A 14,408-nucleotide genomic window follows, 5' to 3' on the forward strand; every position below is an offset into this window, starting at 1 on the left:
CCACCAATGTTTATTATACTGGGGCGTTGGGGGTGGGGGGCGCACCTGAGGGGTTAACTACCGCTGATCGCAGCTCCCTGTCATAGAGGTTGGGTCCTGGCTATGTGATTCCGGCACCCGCCTCCTGTATTTGTATTAACAGGTCAGTTATCTTCATTGGTGGCGCAGTGGCCACAGCCCCTCCCCTCCTCCTCCAGTCTCTATTCTTACTGGCGGCGGCGGCAGCAGCAGCACAGTGGGGAGGGAGCGACTCCTTCTCCACTGCGCTGTTGAGAAGAACATCGGCGGTGGGGCAGAGAACTATCATCTCCTGTGCTCCGCCACAGCTCTGCAGTTGACTAAAAAGTCTTGTCGCCATTTGTAAATTCTAAGTCGCATTGGCAACCATTTTGGTCGCCATCTGGAGCACTGGACTACCGAAAGTAGCTGAGCTCAGGTATTTTGAGAACTCTCATAGCGATGAATGGAGAGTGGCTGTGCATGCACGGCTGCTCTCTGTTCACTTGGGGGCCCTGTTCTTGAGACAGGAGCGGGTCCCAGAGCTGAGACTGGACCTATCTTACATTTGTGGCATATCCTATCGATACACCATAAACGCTGAGATGCGACAACCCCTTTAATAAGTATTTCGGACCAAAATCCTTATCAAATCTGTTTACATTACACATCCAGTGTAAGCACATGTTACAGAATCTGTGGGAAGCCGCACATTAGCCCCATTGAAGAAGGCTAATGCTCATGCAGATCCAGTGCCTTATCAGCGTCGATCTGGGAAATCTGATACTTGTGAACATACCATCGGCCCATGATTCAGAAAGTGATAAATCAGATAGTCTAGTATATGTAGTATATGATATACTTTCTCTGATGAGTAGCAGTAATACATCTACCTTGGGTGCTGGTCCCATGTTCACATGTACCAGCACTACTCAGAAAAATGATGGCTTATTATATGCAAATGGACCTCTAGAAGCAACAGTTGTGTTGTCATTACACCTAGAGGCTCCGCTTTCTCTGTAACTGCCGCCCCCTCTACACTTTGACAGGGCCTGGCATGATGACTGCCTACATGATGGGTGGATTCCAAGGTGTTAGAAATATGACTACAAGCTCCTGTAAATATTGGTTTAAGGAGTTGTCCCATTAAAAATATTCTGTATTTTTAAAAACTGAACTTGCATCTGAATAGTTTTGTAATTGCATGTAATTAAAAATTTATTATAGCTCCAGTCTGTCAGTATATTGTCTGTCAGTATATTGCCACCTGCTGTTTGTTCTTTTTCTAACTTCTTTGTCCGCCTCATTGAGGTGGACACACATGCTCAGTTTCATCCTTCAACTGCCACCAGCCGCAGCAGAAAGGACACACCCACTGAGCTGTCCGCTTGAAATATATTTAGCAGAGCAGTTGCAGGAATGAATGGGGAGATCTCTGCATCCATGTGGGGTACAGGACTGATTTTAGATTCGTAAGAAAGAAATTGTCATGTTCTACATCCAATCTGATTAAAATTGTTTGCATTAATCATGGGATAATCCTTTTAAGATAATATCATCCATATATCGGACCCTCGCGATTTAAGACAAGGCTAGTATAGTTGCAATACTTCGGCTTTTTGGGAATCCTCCAAAAGGCTGAGGAAACATCTGTCTAGTACAGATGTGAGCTAAGTCCAGTTTAGCAGAATTGTGGGGTGGTGGAACTGATGGGCCCAGGTGTAATATACACTGTAAAGTGTGCCTATATTATGGTCTAGGCCGTCATGCACAAGGCCGTGTCAGATTTTCAGTCCGGAGACAAGGGATCTGTAAAATATAGATAACTTCTGCGTGCATTCTGCATTTTTCTCAGTCCCATCAATTGAAATAACTATTATTGTCTGCAATAAGGACCAGATTCGGGCATGTTCTATAATTTGGAGAACAGCCACATGCAGGGTTGCCAACCAGAATTTTTGTTTGTTCTGGAGAACTTATCCCAAAATCACAGACAGCCAATGTTTTTTATGGACAAATTGGAAAACCATAATGAAAGATAAAGATTGATACATGTCTGTAGCTCACTATACTGGCGAGCTATAAAATGATGATCACCACCACCAAAATAAGCCAGTTAAGTACCACCAGCCTCAAAAAAATCACACACATCTTTTTCTTTTCATGGACAGAGGAAAAAAGTCACTTATTTTTACGGACTGTCCCAAAATTTCTGGACAGTTGACAACCCTGGCCACATGGGTGCACAAATAAATGGGACCGTGTGCTATCCCCCAAAAAATGCAGATGGCACATGGATGAAAAATACCTATTCTTGTGCCATTTTGCGGACAAGGATAGGACATTTCTGAAGGAGTAAAAAAAAAAAAAAGGCAGCATCTTGGTTGGTGTCAGTGTTTTGCGGATCCGCGATTTGCAAATGTCTGTGTTCCCTGCAGCTACAGGGACGTTGATCCCCCTGAATCATTTCTGTCATAAATTGAGTCTTTCAGATTTTAGATGGTAAATGAGGGAATTATTAAAGATGTTACAGCCTCCCATACAAGCACAGATTCAGTAAAAGCCGGCACTCTCTCGCGTATTGTTTGGTTAATGATTCAAAAGAGAATAAGATCGCACATCCACAAGCTTAGCTTTTATTCTGTAACTGCTTCTCAGCAAAATTCACATCGCTTCTCAGCGCAATAATTAGCGTACGGCCCCCTATACTGCATACTATATAAGAGGCATTAGTGTACTTTTTGATCAAAAGGCATAAGCCACTCACCGCGCCAAGGTTGCCTCTTGGAGTCGGACCTACTCTAAATTTGACAACTGTTCACGCGGTGCTGGGTGGCGGCTGTTGTTGCTGTGGCGCTGCGCTGGTGGGTTGGTGGGACCCGGTGCGAGGGTGGGATTGCCAGGCAGCAGGGGTGCTGTTTGGCAGCTGTATCCCGCCGCCTGCTGGTGCAGAGCTGTGGTGCCGGCGGTCGCCAGGCAGTGCCGCACCAAATTTTTAGTAGGTCCCACTCCAAGAGGCAACCTTGGCGCGGTGAGTGGCTTATGCCTTTTAATCAAAAAGTACACTAATGCCTCTTATATAGTATGCAGTATAGGGGGCCGTACAGTGATTATTGTGCTGAGAAGCGATGTGAATTTTGTTGAGAAGCAGTTATAGATCAAAAGCTAAGCTTGTGGATGTGCGATCTAATTCTCTTTTTTGAATTATTGTTTGGTTTATGTTTCCATTCCTATGAATGAACGTAGTGACAGCGCAATGTGAGGAAGAACCGGTTGAATACTTTACTATTAGGTTTCATCTATTCCGATCCGGTTGCCGCGGAAACACACTTTGTTGACTTCTGTTAGTGTGAAAAGGCACTTAACAAACAGTTATTTTCCAGCCGGAGCTAATTTCACATTGAAGTGACAAATGATGCCACAGAGAGCTACTATATAGAAACCATTGGCAATATTAGGAGAGTGCCATAGCGAGTAATCATTCAGAGGAACGATCTTACTGCCCAGGGGCTATCAGTGTACACTGAGCAGTTTTCCTGGACCATCAGTCCATTCTGAGAACATGGCAGCCTGCACCCTTCTGCTCCGAATTTACCACAAGACTCATTCATTCAAGTGTGAGAAAAATGGACTGCACGCAGACGCCGTCCATAGATAGTCCGTTTAAAACCCATCTGGAACACGGACTGGTGTCCATCTGAATTCTGCCTTATAGCTTAGGCTTCTTATCAGCATATACCCTAAAGCTATCTAGCAGGCTGTAACAGTAAAGTAACAGTCTGGCGGAGTTCACCATATCCAGCCCAGTCAGATAGAGCCGTGCACTGTCAGAGCCCATTGACTATAATGGGATCCAGCGGGAATTTAGCCTGTTTCCAGCATGAGCACCAGGGTTTAGCCAGACGAAAACCAGTGCGTGCAACAGTGTACGCTGCTCCCATGTTCATCAGCCTAGAACCAGGCTGCTGTTCATTCCTATACCAAGGATTTGTATTCTGGCCGCAGAGCATCCAGAGCTCCGGGGAGGGCTGCAAGTAATAAACTATGTACATAGTAAGGGTCAATTCACACGTCCGTAGTGTATTGCGGATCCTCAAATTGTGGATCCGCAATACACCCCCCCCGGCACCCCGATAGAACTACCTATTCTTGTCCGCAATTGCGGACAAGAATAGAACATGTTCTATTTTTTTCGGGAGCCATGGACCGGAAGATCAGGGCCGCGCTCCGGAAATGCAGATGCGGACAGCACACTGTGTGCTGTTCACATCTCTTCCGGCCCCATAGAGAATGAATATGTCCGGATTCGTTACGCAATATAGCGGAATGAATTCGGACCCATTCTACGGACGTGTAAATGGACCCTAAAACTGCCTGTGTGTAAAGACAATCATGAGAGCAACTTACCTCTTCTTTCCCCTGCCACAACGACTTGGTTCAGTGGTGACTTGACTGCAGCATGACTTGACCAGCTTTTTATCACAGCCCAACCATTGAGGAGAGTACCGTCCAACCCTTCACAGATATTTCCTAAAGGGAACCTCTTTCTGCTTCTCGGTTAGGGCTCATGCAAATGGCATAGGCATTTTTGCGGTCCACAAAACACTGATACTGGCTGTGTGCAGTCCGCTTTTTGCAGAACGGAACGTCCTACCGTCTGTAAAACTGCCCTATCCTTGTCTGCAAATGGAATAGACATACAGATGCGGACAGCACACAGCATGCTGCCCACATTTTTTTGCGGCCCCATTGAAGTGAATGGGTCCGCATCCAATCCGCAAAAAAGTGGACCAAAACCACAGTCATGTGCATGAGCCCTTAGGCCTCATGCAGACGACCGTATTTTGTTTCCGTGTCCATTCCGTTTTTGTTTTTTTTTGCGGATAGGATGCGGACCCATTCATTTCAACACCGTGTGCTGTCCACATCAGTATGTCCGTTCCGTTGCCCCGCAAAAAAAAAATAGTGCATGTCCTATTTTTTTTGTAGTTTGCGGACGAGGATAGGCATTATTACAATGGATCCGCAAAAAAAAAAGTTGTAAAAACACATGCAGCTTTTCCAGCGCATTTTTTCTGATGACTCAAAACTGCTTCAGAAATTCTCCATGTAAACCCAGCCTTGGGTGTTACTTTTGGAAGCGCCATCCAAGAGGGAACATTGGGCTAGCACTGAGAAGATGGCTCATTTTTAAAAGTTCCAGGTTAGCACTGCGCCGTAAGTTATATAAAGAATACAAGTTTAATTCACTCCTGTCCTGTCTTGCTGTTCAATGAAAAAGGTTTTAAATCCAAACTTTTGCCCTACTTTGAGTTCTCATCCATGCATACTGAGAACATAACTTCCTTGAGGATAAAGAAGGTTGAGATTTAAGGAGCCCCAGTGTGGACCAATTCCTGTCCTCTGACTAGAGTTCACTTTGCTTGTTCTGAGACACATGTCTCATGGCATAGACACAATGAAGACCCACTTAATTTTATAAATTGTAAATGGACTTTCCTTCCCAAATGACTACTCTGCTGGAACATATACTGTAATGGAAAAATGCTAATTGGAACTTAATGAGCTTCCATTCTGTTAACATCGTTACTGACCTAGCCACTTTGATATACTTGGGTATGTATATGAAATCTTCCGACCACCTGAGGGCACTTATTCTGGTTAACAGATTATTAAAATGCGCTAGAGAATTCTTAGCAATTAAACCATGATGGCCTTCCATTTAAATCTGGTCCAAGATGTAAATCTGTTATTGGGCATTTGATAATAGCTAATCGCTGAGCGTTTTTGCAGAAACATTCATATACAGTAAGCGAATGATATCAGCAACTCTCATTATAATCTTTCAACTATTAGTTTTTTTTGCTTTTGAAGTGCTAAATGTCCTGGAAAAAGTGATCAGCCAGCACTTCTCGATGCCGCCAGCAAAGACTATGTGAGCAATCTATCTAATGCTGAACAGAAAAACTTTGTATAGAGTTGACCATGCAAATCTTGTTGGTCAGGAGGTAAAGACAGGTTGAAGTGGATGTCTATTATGGACAACCTTATTTGTTAGGAGGATCATAAAATTCTAAACCGAACATAATTTATCCTGCCTACAGGTCAAGTCGGAGAACTTTTTGGAGAGCAGGAGTCCAGTGCCATAAATGCTTATTACTTGAATGCAGAATTCTCTAATAGGGTATTTAAGAATTGTTTTTTCCAAACCAGACCAATCGAAGTCTATTAATCCACATTTTTCTGTCTGGTGGCCTTGTGTTTTAGCATGAGTATGGTTAACAGTTGGGTTTTATCAGCTTTCGAGATGATTGTACTCAATGTTAGGACATGCAAGAATAACTCATTTAAATAATAAAATCTTATATACAATTATTCTAATAGTGCAGCAACTCCTGTGTTCGCTCCCATTAATGTCAGATTTTGCTGTTGCTTTTTGTTGCAGTTTCACTTGACCATTTACTGTATAGCAACCGTTCTATGATTCACCTCAGTCTGAAGTCCTATGAGCTGGCACTCACTGATGCTGAAATTGCTTGCAAGCTGCAGCCACATTGGCTAAAAGTAAGTACTCAGGAAACTTCATTTCTATAATCACATGCATACTATTAAGGGCAGAAACTGATAATTTCTACTACTAAACAACATTAGAACGTATCAAGGTTTGGTATACAATACAACATAATACTGGGGGCTAACACTTAATTTTTAAAGGGGGTTTCTAAGTGCAATGGTGCCAGGAAGATGGAAAATTGATTATACTCACTTGGCCAACTTCTTTCATGTCCCCCAACATTTTTGAGTAGGCAGGTGGATAGTACTCCTGTAATATGCCTAGGGTCAGAGTGACTTAGAGGTTAATATGTGTGATCTTTGGTGGTCTAGAGTGGTGAAGGTTATTAGTGTTGATATTCATGATACATGGTGGTCTAGGATAGATAGACTGCATAACAAGAGCTGCCCCTCATTAGCCACATCCCCACCTCCTCTCTGTACTTCATGTCTCCTCATGAACTCCATTCCTACAGAGATTCAGCTAAAGGTCTTATCATCTGTATTCAGGATCATAATCCCTGACGAGCAGAGAGGAGGAGGAGACAGCTCCCTAGCTCAGTGCTGTGAAGTAACTTGTCCTCATGTGTGATCAAGACAGGTTGTGTGTACTAAAAGGATGGCGGCCATTTTATTTTCCCTGATGATTGCTCCCTAGAAGAAATGAACCATTATATCTAATGGAAGATATTTAGGAATATATTTATAATAAAGTAATATTTAAGTATTTTCATTTTCTTAATTCCTGGAGAACCCCTTTAAAGTGGCCTGTAGCCTGTGAGATAGAATGGGAGAGCAAGAATCTGACGGCACCCTGCTCCACCATACTATCCAACTGTATCCAGCAGCATCTGCATCCAGGGACGGACTGGGAACTTAAAGTGGCCCTGGACAAAAAAAACTAAAAGTTGCCTCATGTTGTAGCGGGGTCCAAATTGACAAAAGGCAGGGCAAAATTCTGTCCCATCTGTCTCCTCCTTCTCCTCCAGTTGTCTGAATAAGATATGGAGAAGTGGGCTTCGGAGGTGAGATGCAGATCACAGCAGTTTGGGCGACCTCCTGGGCATTGGCCCACCAGGACATTTCCCTGTAAGGTCTATGGCCAATCCGCCCCTGTCTGCATCCTGAGGACACAGATTTAGTTGAAAGAGGCGGTTGCCCGGAAATCCGAGGTGCTGGGCTTGTTCACCTGTTGCCCAGCGTTAGCGATGACCCTGCATAGCCATAGTCAGTAAAATCCTGGCTGCCTCCAGCTGCCAGTAGAGAGAGGTCATGCATGTGATCCTTTTGATCCTTCTCTCTGCAAAATAAGCTGATTTCTGGAATTGCTAGGAGCGGGACCTTGGTAAATTGGATCTCTGATTAGACCACCTCTTTACATTTAGCTCTGAACTGCAGTGAGTTTCAGGGTATGTTCACATGGCTGAAATCTTCCACTAATCTGCCACTGATTCAGCAGCGGAAAACGGGTTTTGCAGCCGCTAAATCCAGAATTCAAAACTCCCCAACAGTTTCCCCATTGACTTTAGTGTTAAAAACTCCACCTTGTGCACAATGTGTGAAATGGTAAAGGATTTTTCAGTAGCTGATTTTAAACACTTGAGAAAAGTCATGCTTGGAAGCAGATTTGATTGAGGATTTCATAGGAGTCAATGACTAAGCAGAGGAACCTCAACCTAATACTCTTCTAATACTCTTGTAAAAACTCCTCTAAGACCGTCTGCACACGTTGTGGAATACATGCAGTTTTCCCATGCAAAAAAAACACAGTATAGTACAGTACGATCAAAGTCTATGACATAACGCTAATTTCCAAATCCGCAGCATGTCCTTTATGGTTGTGATTATAGCTGTGGATTTCACCCGTTTCAATAGAGTGAGATCTGCGGCCAAACCACATCTAATCCGCACGGAAATTTGTGCCGATCTTATGTGCACTGACCTGCAGGTGGCCTAAAACCTCCACCAAATTAGAAATCTGCCACTAAAACCAACCAGTTTTCAGCTAGTAATCTGCTAGTGATCGTTCTGCCTCTGAATTTGCCTTGTGGACATACCATCAGGGTGCTAGGAACCCCCTTTAAATTTTCTCATGAGTGCAGTGATAGCATGTACTTTCACATAGATCTGCTAAATTGTAATCCATAGTTCTTTCTTTCTTTATTTTTTTTTATTTTTTATTTTTTATTAAATATAGGGGCATCTGAGGAAAGCACAAGCACTGGTCAACCTGGGAAAACCTGAAGATGCTTTAAAAGAATTCCTTTATTGTCTCGTACTTGATTCTGGGAACAAGAGGGCGAAATTAGAAGCACAGAAGGTAATGTAAGAATGATGTTTCTACCCATACACATTGTCAGTAAACCCCACTAATAATATGATAGGCCATCGCTATCTTGTCTTTGGGAGTCCGACATCCTGCACCCCCACCAATCAGCTCTTCTGCAGTATCTCTGCCACCATTTAGCTCTATTCAGTGGGTCTGCAAAACCGGAGGGATTTCCACCGCGGAATATGTGACGGATTTGTGTGAATGGTGCCTAATAAGAGATTACTGCTGTATCCTACATTCCAAATAGGTGCACACATATTTATGTAAATGTTCATTTTAATAAATGCATTATTATCCAATCCTTCCCACAGCTGCTGCTTAACATGTTAAGTCCTGGACACAGTCAGGGAGACTTTCCAGATATCCTGCAGATGATGCCACATCCATCACGGACGAAGGGAAGTCTTATGAATTCACAAAGCACCTCAGACTACAGCAGTAACACCCAGAGTTTATATAGGGTGAGTAACAAGATTTGCATTCATTATGATTTTTTTTTCATATGTTGTTTCTTACAGAATATTATGTTATTAATCTATATACACATAGCGCCAACACCTTCTGTAGCGCTGTAGATCAGTAAGTGGGAGATTACAGGCTCAGGACTAGGGTTTTCTCTCTCTACTGCACCCAGTCTTCTATTATTATTATTAGCCGGTGAGATCATTGGTATATCCCAGAGGTTTTATATCACCCACTGGCAGATCAACAAGACATCCACAGCAGCAGAGACTGTAAGGAGATGAGCTCACTGAGCTAGGAAAAGCAATGAGTCACAATGTGACAATTCATCTCATTATGCTGAGATCATGTCCTTACAGCCCAGGAGAACCAGCACATTACATGCAGCGTAAAGTCTGAAAGATTGAAAGAAGGTTCTTCCAAAAGCAGCAGGCATTGTTCTGTCACTCTGACATCCAGGGGTGCCCACCGCTTTCTAAGTAAAGGCTTAGAAAGCACCTTGGATTTCAAAGAGTGACAGAACAATGCCGGCTATATTACACTACCCAACATACTGGCAGTGATTACACAGGATGATGCAAACAATGCGGGAAGACTGGTCCCCCCCCCCCTTCATTCATCTATCGATGTGCTGCCGATAATTGGGCATCTTTTATCCTTATGGAAGATGCCCATCACCTGGTGAATAAGCGTTTGCTTGTTGATCAGGTGATTGGCTGCCAATTATTGGGAACGGGCACTCATATGAACGCTAGTCCCCAATAATTGGCCCGGAAATCGGGCAGTCAAATAGAGCCTTAACAGTCCAAATAAAACAAGTTTGATGGTAGAAGGGTTGTCCCATCTAGACATTTGTGGCATATCGATAAGATGCGTGGTGTGCTCCCCATTCAAGGTGGGGCACTGTTCTCCAGCAGTCCCATAGAGTTGAATGGAGAGGCAGTGCACACAGAGCCCTCGTTCTTGTGATTATTAGGGTCTCCAGCGGTCAGACATCCACTGATCAGACACCTATCCGCTATCCAGTGATAGCCAGGTGTGAAGGGACTGATTTCCCGAGTTCTAGTGATTGGCGGTGATCGAGAAAACCCTTTGAACATGAAATGGTAATGTTGCATGTGTGTTGAAGCCAAATAAATTAATAATTTACCTCTTTATGACCAGGCTAATGTGGAGTATAAAAAGTCCATAATATTTCCAGAAGAAGTTGGCCCAACTGGATGTAAAACCTCATGGAAGTTAATGCAGCCTCCAGAACATAAAACTGATGTAGAGAACAAGAAGACCTCATCAACAGAAACGTCTCTAAAGCTGCCTCTAATGTCCAATACGTTAAAGAGGAAGCTGTCTTCAGATGATGCAAGTGAGGGTAAAATAACAGAGGGGCCCTGCAAGATTCTGAAAAAAGGTGAGGCCTTCATAATGTATAGCACCCAAAAAAAATTACATAGCACGATATACATTTTTTTTCAATTAATAGGTGTCTATAGTTAAGATTTTGGGGTTTGTAATGTTTTTTAGTTTTTTTTTTCCTATGGTCAATGTCAGAAGTATATGTGGGAGAGTCCTCCCAACTCATGCCTCCAACATACACTGCAACTGCAGTATAAATAGACCTTAAGACACCTGTCCGGAGGCACACAGCTCTCCCATAGCTCTGCATTATAAAGCTGTTGGCACTCGGGGTGCCGCTGTATGCTTCTAGGGGAGGATGCCTCAGTGATATGTGGCTGAAGAGAGAAAGGCGCTCATAGGGTGAATACAGTAGGATGTGCTCCTCACAGGAGGATGTAGTGTGCTCACCTGTTTGCATTGTGCTGTCCTGGGCACAACACCAGTAAGAGCGAAAGAAGGAAAAGTTGCTGGTCGGTGCAGCCGGAACTATCGAGAACCCATGGGGCAGGAGCCAAACCGCCGGGGGGGGGTAAAGAATAATATTGGAAGTTAGCTCGACTGGAATTGTCGAGCTAATTGTAGAAAGTAAAATGTAGGTATCAAGTAAAATCATTTTTTTATTTTTAGTTCAAATGCATTTCGGGGTACAAGGGACCCCTTTATCAAGTCTGTGTACAGTATCTGGCTTGGACGCCAGAGGATAAGCTGCTGGTGGGCAGCTGAGCGCTGACAATCCCGGACGCTGCATGTGCTTCTGCACCTTAGCCGGATTGTGCCCTCCAGCAGCTCATCCTCTGGCGTCCGTGCCAGATACACAGACTTCATAAAGGGGTCCCGTGTACCCTGAAACTCATTTGAACTAGACTTAAAACTGATTTTACTTGATACCTACATCTAGTTGTGTACTGCGCCGCTTGCTATCTACGATTAGCGCGACAATTCCTGTTGAGTCAACTTTTAATATTATGCCTCAGTGATATGGCATCTCAAGGAGCATACATCAACTTTTCCGATTGATACCAATACAAGTACTTATTTTTATGAATCATGGATAGAATCAGCACTACCTGAGAATGAAGAGGGCATACATCAAGCTAGTGCGGAAGTTAACTAAATTCAGGTTTTTATTTCATTCTTTCTAGATGTAACAACGTCTGCTAATAGTGGGGACCAAGACTCGTCTGTCTTTTACATTGACCTATCAGATCTGGACTGTTCTCTCTGTATGAGGTAAGGTGTCTTTCTTATGGCAATGTTCCAAAAATGACCTCCTGGGATGACAATTTATTACTGAGTTCAATGTATAACAGTATGCAGTAAGCTCCCTCTAGTGGCTGCTGCATGATTCTAAAGATGCCCGTGTAAGATATACCTGATGAAACTTACCTAAGAAAAAGACATTGTGGTGTGCTAATTTGCTGAGGAATGTCCAGTTGGCATAGCCACAGTTCTTCAATCAGTCCCTAAACACACCCTTCTGGGTTTGATTGGCATGTGTCATTCCATGCTACATCCAGTCAAGTCTGGTTCAGATGCTCTGTACACCCTACTCCCAGCACCTGCGCAGTGAACTCTACTATTCACCGGCTTCATCTCGCATGTGCCTGTTCTTGTGGGCCTGTCAAGCAATAGTACGGTTCACTTCTACTTCACAAGTGCCAGGAGTATAGCAAACAGAACCAGATTTTGAGCAGGCTTGTTTAGGGACTGGAGTGAAGGACTCTTCTGCATTGTGGCTACTCCCAGCTGCCAATTTGCATACAATGCGCAAAACATTAAAACTTATTTTTTCAATGGCCCCCATACACATTAGTGTATTGTTGTCCAAACCTGCAGAGAACAGCATGTTTGGCCAACACTCCAATGTGCATGGGGAGCTCTCAGCTCTCCCCAACAGATGATGTCTGGGAGAGAAGGATCAGGCAAAATGAATATAGTTCTCCCCGGAAATAGCAGCAGCTTTCTCCACCTCCCTACTGAATACACGTTTGGCCAAGCTGAAACTGTATGTGTACGGGGGAGCTGGTAGGGAGTCGGGAGAGCTGTTCGAAGACAGCTATTGCATGTGTATGGAGGCCTTAAAGTAGGGTTAATGACTTATATCCTACATGGACATCTTTAGAATCACCTACATGTCAAGTATAGCAGTCAGGGGGCAGTTGATGGGAGTGAAAACTAATGACAGGTTCCCATTAAATCTAGGTCTATGCAGCCACAATGTTAATTTCACAGGGATCTGTCCAAATATATGCCAGTGACACGTGGGGCTGAGAGTGGGCAGATTTCTTACTGACTGGTGAGTGCTTGTGAGAAATTTGCCCATGTAAAGCCACCCTTACTTATATTATTTAACAGTAAAAGATGATGATATAATTGAACTATGGACAGTCATCATGATCAGTAATGAGTACACATGTATTTCTGTTTAACACCTCATATATATATATATATATATATATATATATATATATATATATGTTATAGCATTTAGGGGTTTTAATATCTTTATTACAGGTATTTGGAAAGTCCACAAACACTTCAGTTAAAATATAGACGTTTATGAAAGTAGAGCAGAGAGGAGCTTCTATGTTCGTGGCACACTCAGACACTGGGAGTCTGCCTTATTCACAGACAGTTTATGTAATCTTACTTATCATAGGCTGTTTCCTCTATTAAAAAGGGCAGATTGTGCTCTTTTTCCCTGGATTAACCAATGCCCCAGTGTCCAGTCCACAAACCAAGCTGGAATTAACCCAGTTCTACTTTTCAGGCAACAAAAAAAACTTTCACATTCAGACCAAGAAGAGTTTTAAGGTAAAATGGTTACCGATGCTGTCTGTGCTGTAGTCGTGACTATGACCCCTTTAATAGCACCTAACATTGCCATAGATGTACTTGATATTCAGTTCGGAGTATATGGTGTATATGTTCTTGGCTTTCCTGCCAGAGCAAGGTTCTAGGACTGATCCATAGGAATCCCTTTCAGTAAAGACCTATACTTTGCTGCAGAGAAGACACACACCTATCATATTGCTGCAAGATATTGTTGTTTTCTCTTTTGATTTCAGGTTGGTATATGAACCAGTTACTACTCCGTGTGGACACACATATTGCCTCAAGTGTCTTGAGCGATGCCTTGACCACAACCCCAAGTGTCCATTGTGTAAAGAAGACCTGTGTGAGGTTCGTTGCTTTGAACTTTTAAGCATTGTGAATGCTAAACAACTGGCAAATGTCACATTACTAAACCAAATAGATAGAGTTATGAGCAGTCAGACATAGTGACTACATGGGGAAGTGCACAGGACTGGTGCAAGTCAGAAAAGAAGAAGTAATGATTACCTTATTTCAGTGTGGAACCTGATCACTATAGCTCTGATTATAAACAACCTATTATAAACAAATAGTACAAGCAACTATAAGAAACTTTGTAATATATCTTATTAGAGAAAATGCCTCTTTCTCCACTTATCAGGCTCTTGGCCTCGTAAAGTGTTAATTCACTCTGAGTTTATTGATAAAATAATTATTCAGCGTCACTGAGTGATCAGGCAACATGCTGCCAATAGAAGGCTATGGGGAGGGAGGGGAGCAGAAGGCAGAGAGAGCCACAGAAGTACTGCTCAAGGTTCTAGTAAGTTTTCGATTGCACCCCTTCTCTAGATTAACC

General features: G+C 43.1%; 1 protein-coding gene across 1 annotated transcript in view; it reads left to right on the top strand.

The window, feature by feature from the left end:
* The window catches only part of LONRF3 (LON peptidase N-terminal domain and ring finger 3), a 35,137-nt gene that overhangs the window by 8,134 nt on the left and 12,595 nt on the right, over positions 1–14,408 (top strand). Inside the window, exons 2-7 of the mRNA XM_044306020.1 lie at positions 6,443–6,561; positions 8,747–8,869; positions 9,193–9,342; positions 10,508–10,751; positions 11,881–11,968; positions 13,807–13,921. Of these exons, the coding sequence (XP_044161955.1) occupies positions 6,443–6,561; positions 8,747–8,869; positions 9,193–9,342; positions 10,508–10,751; positions 11,881–11,968; positions 13,807–13,921 (839 nt within the window). The remainder of the gene's footprint in view (positions 1–6,442; positions 6,562–8,746; positions 8,870–9,192; positions 9,343–10,507; positions 10,752–11,880; positions 11,969–13,806; positions 13,922–14,408) is intronic.

This window comes from Bufo gargarizans, chromosome 9, assembly GCF_014858855.1.
Source record: "Bufo gargarizans isolate SCDJY-AF-19 chromosome 9, ASM1485885v1, whole genome shotgun sequence".
Lineage (NCBI taxonomy): Eukaryota > Metazoa > Chordata > Amphibia > Anura > Bufonidae > Bufo > Bufo gargarizans.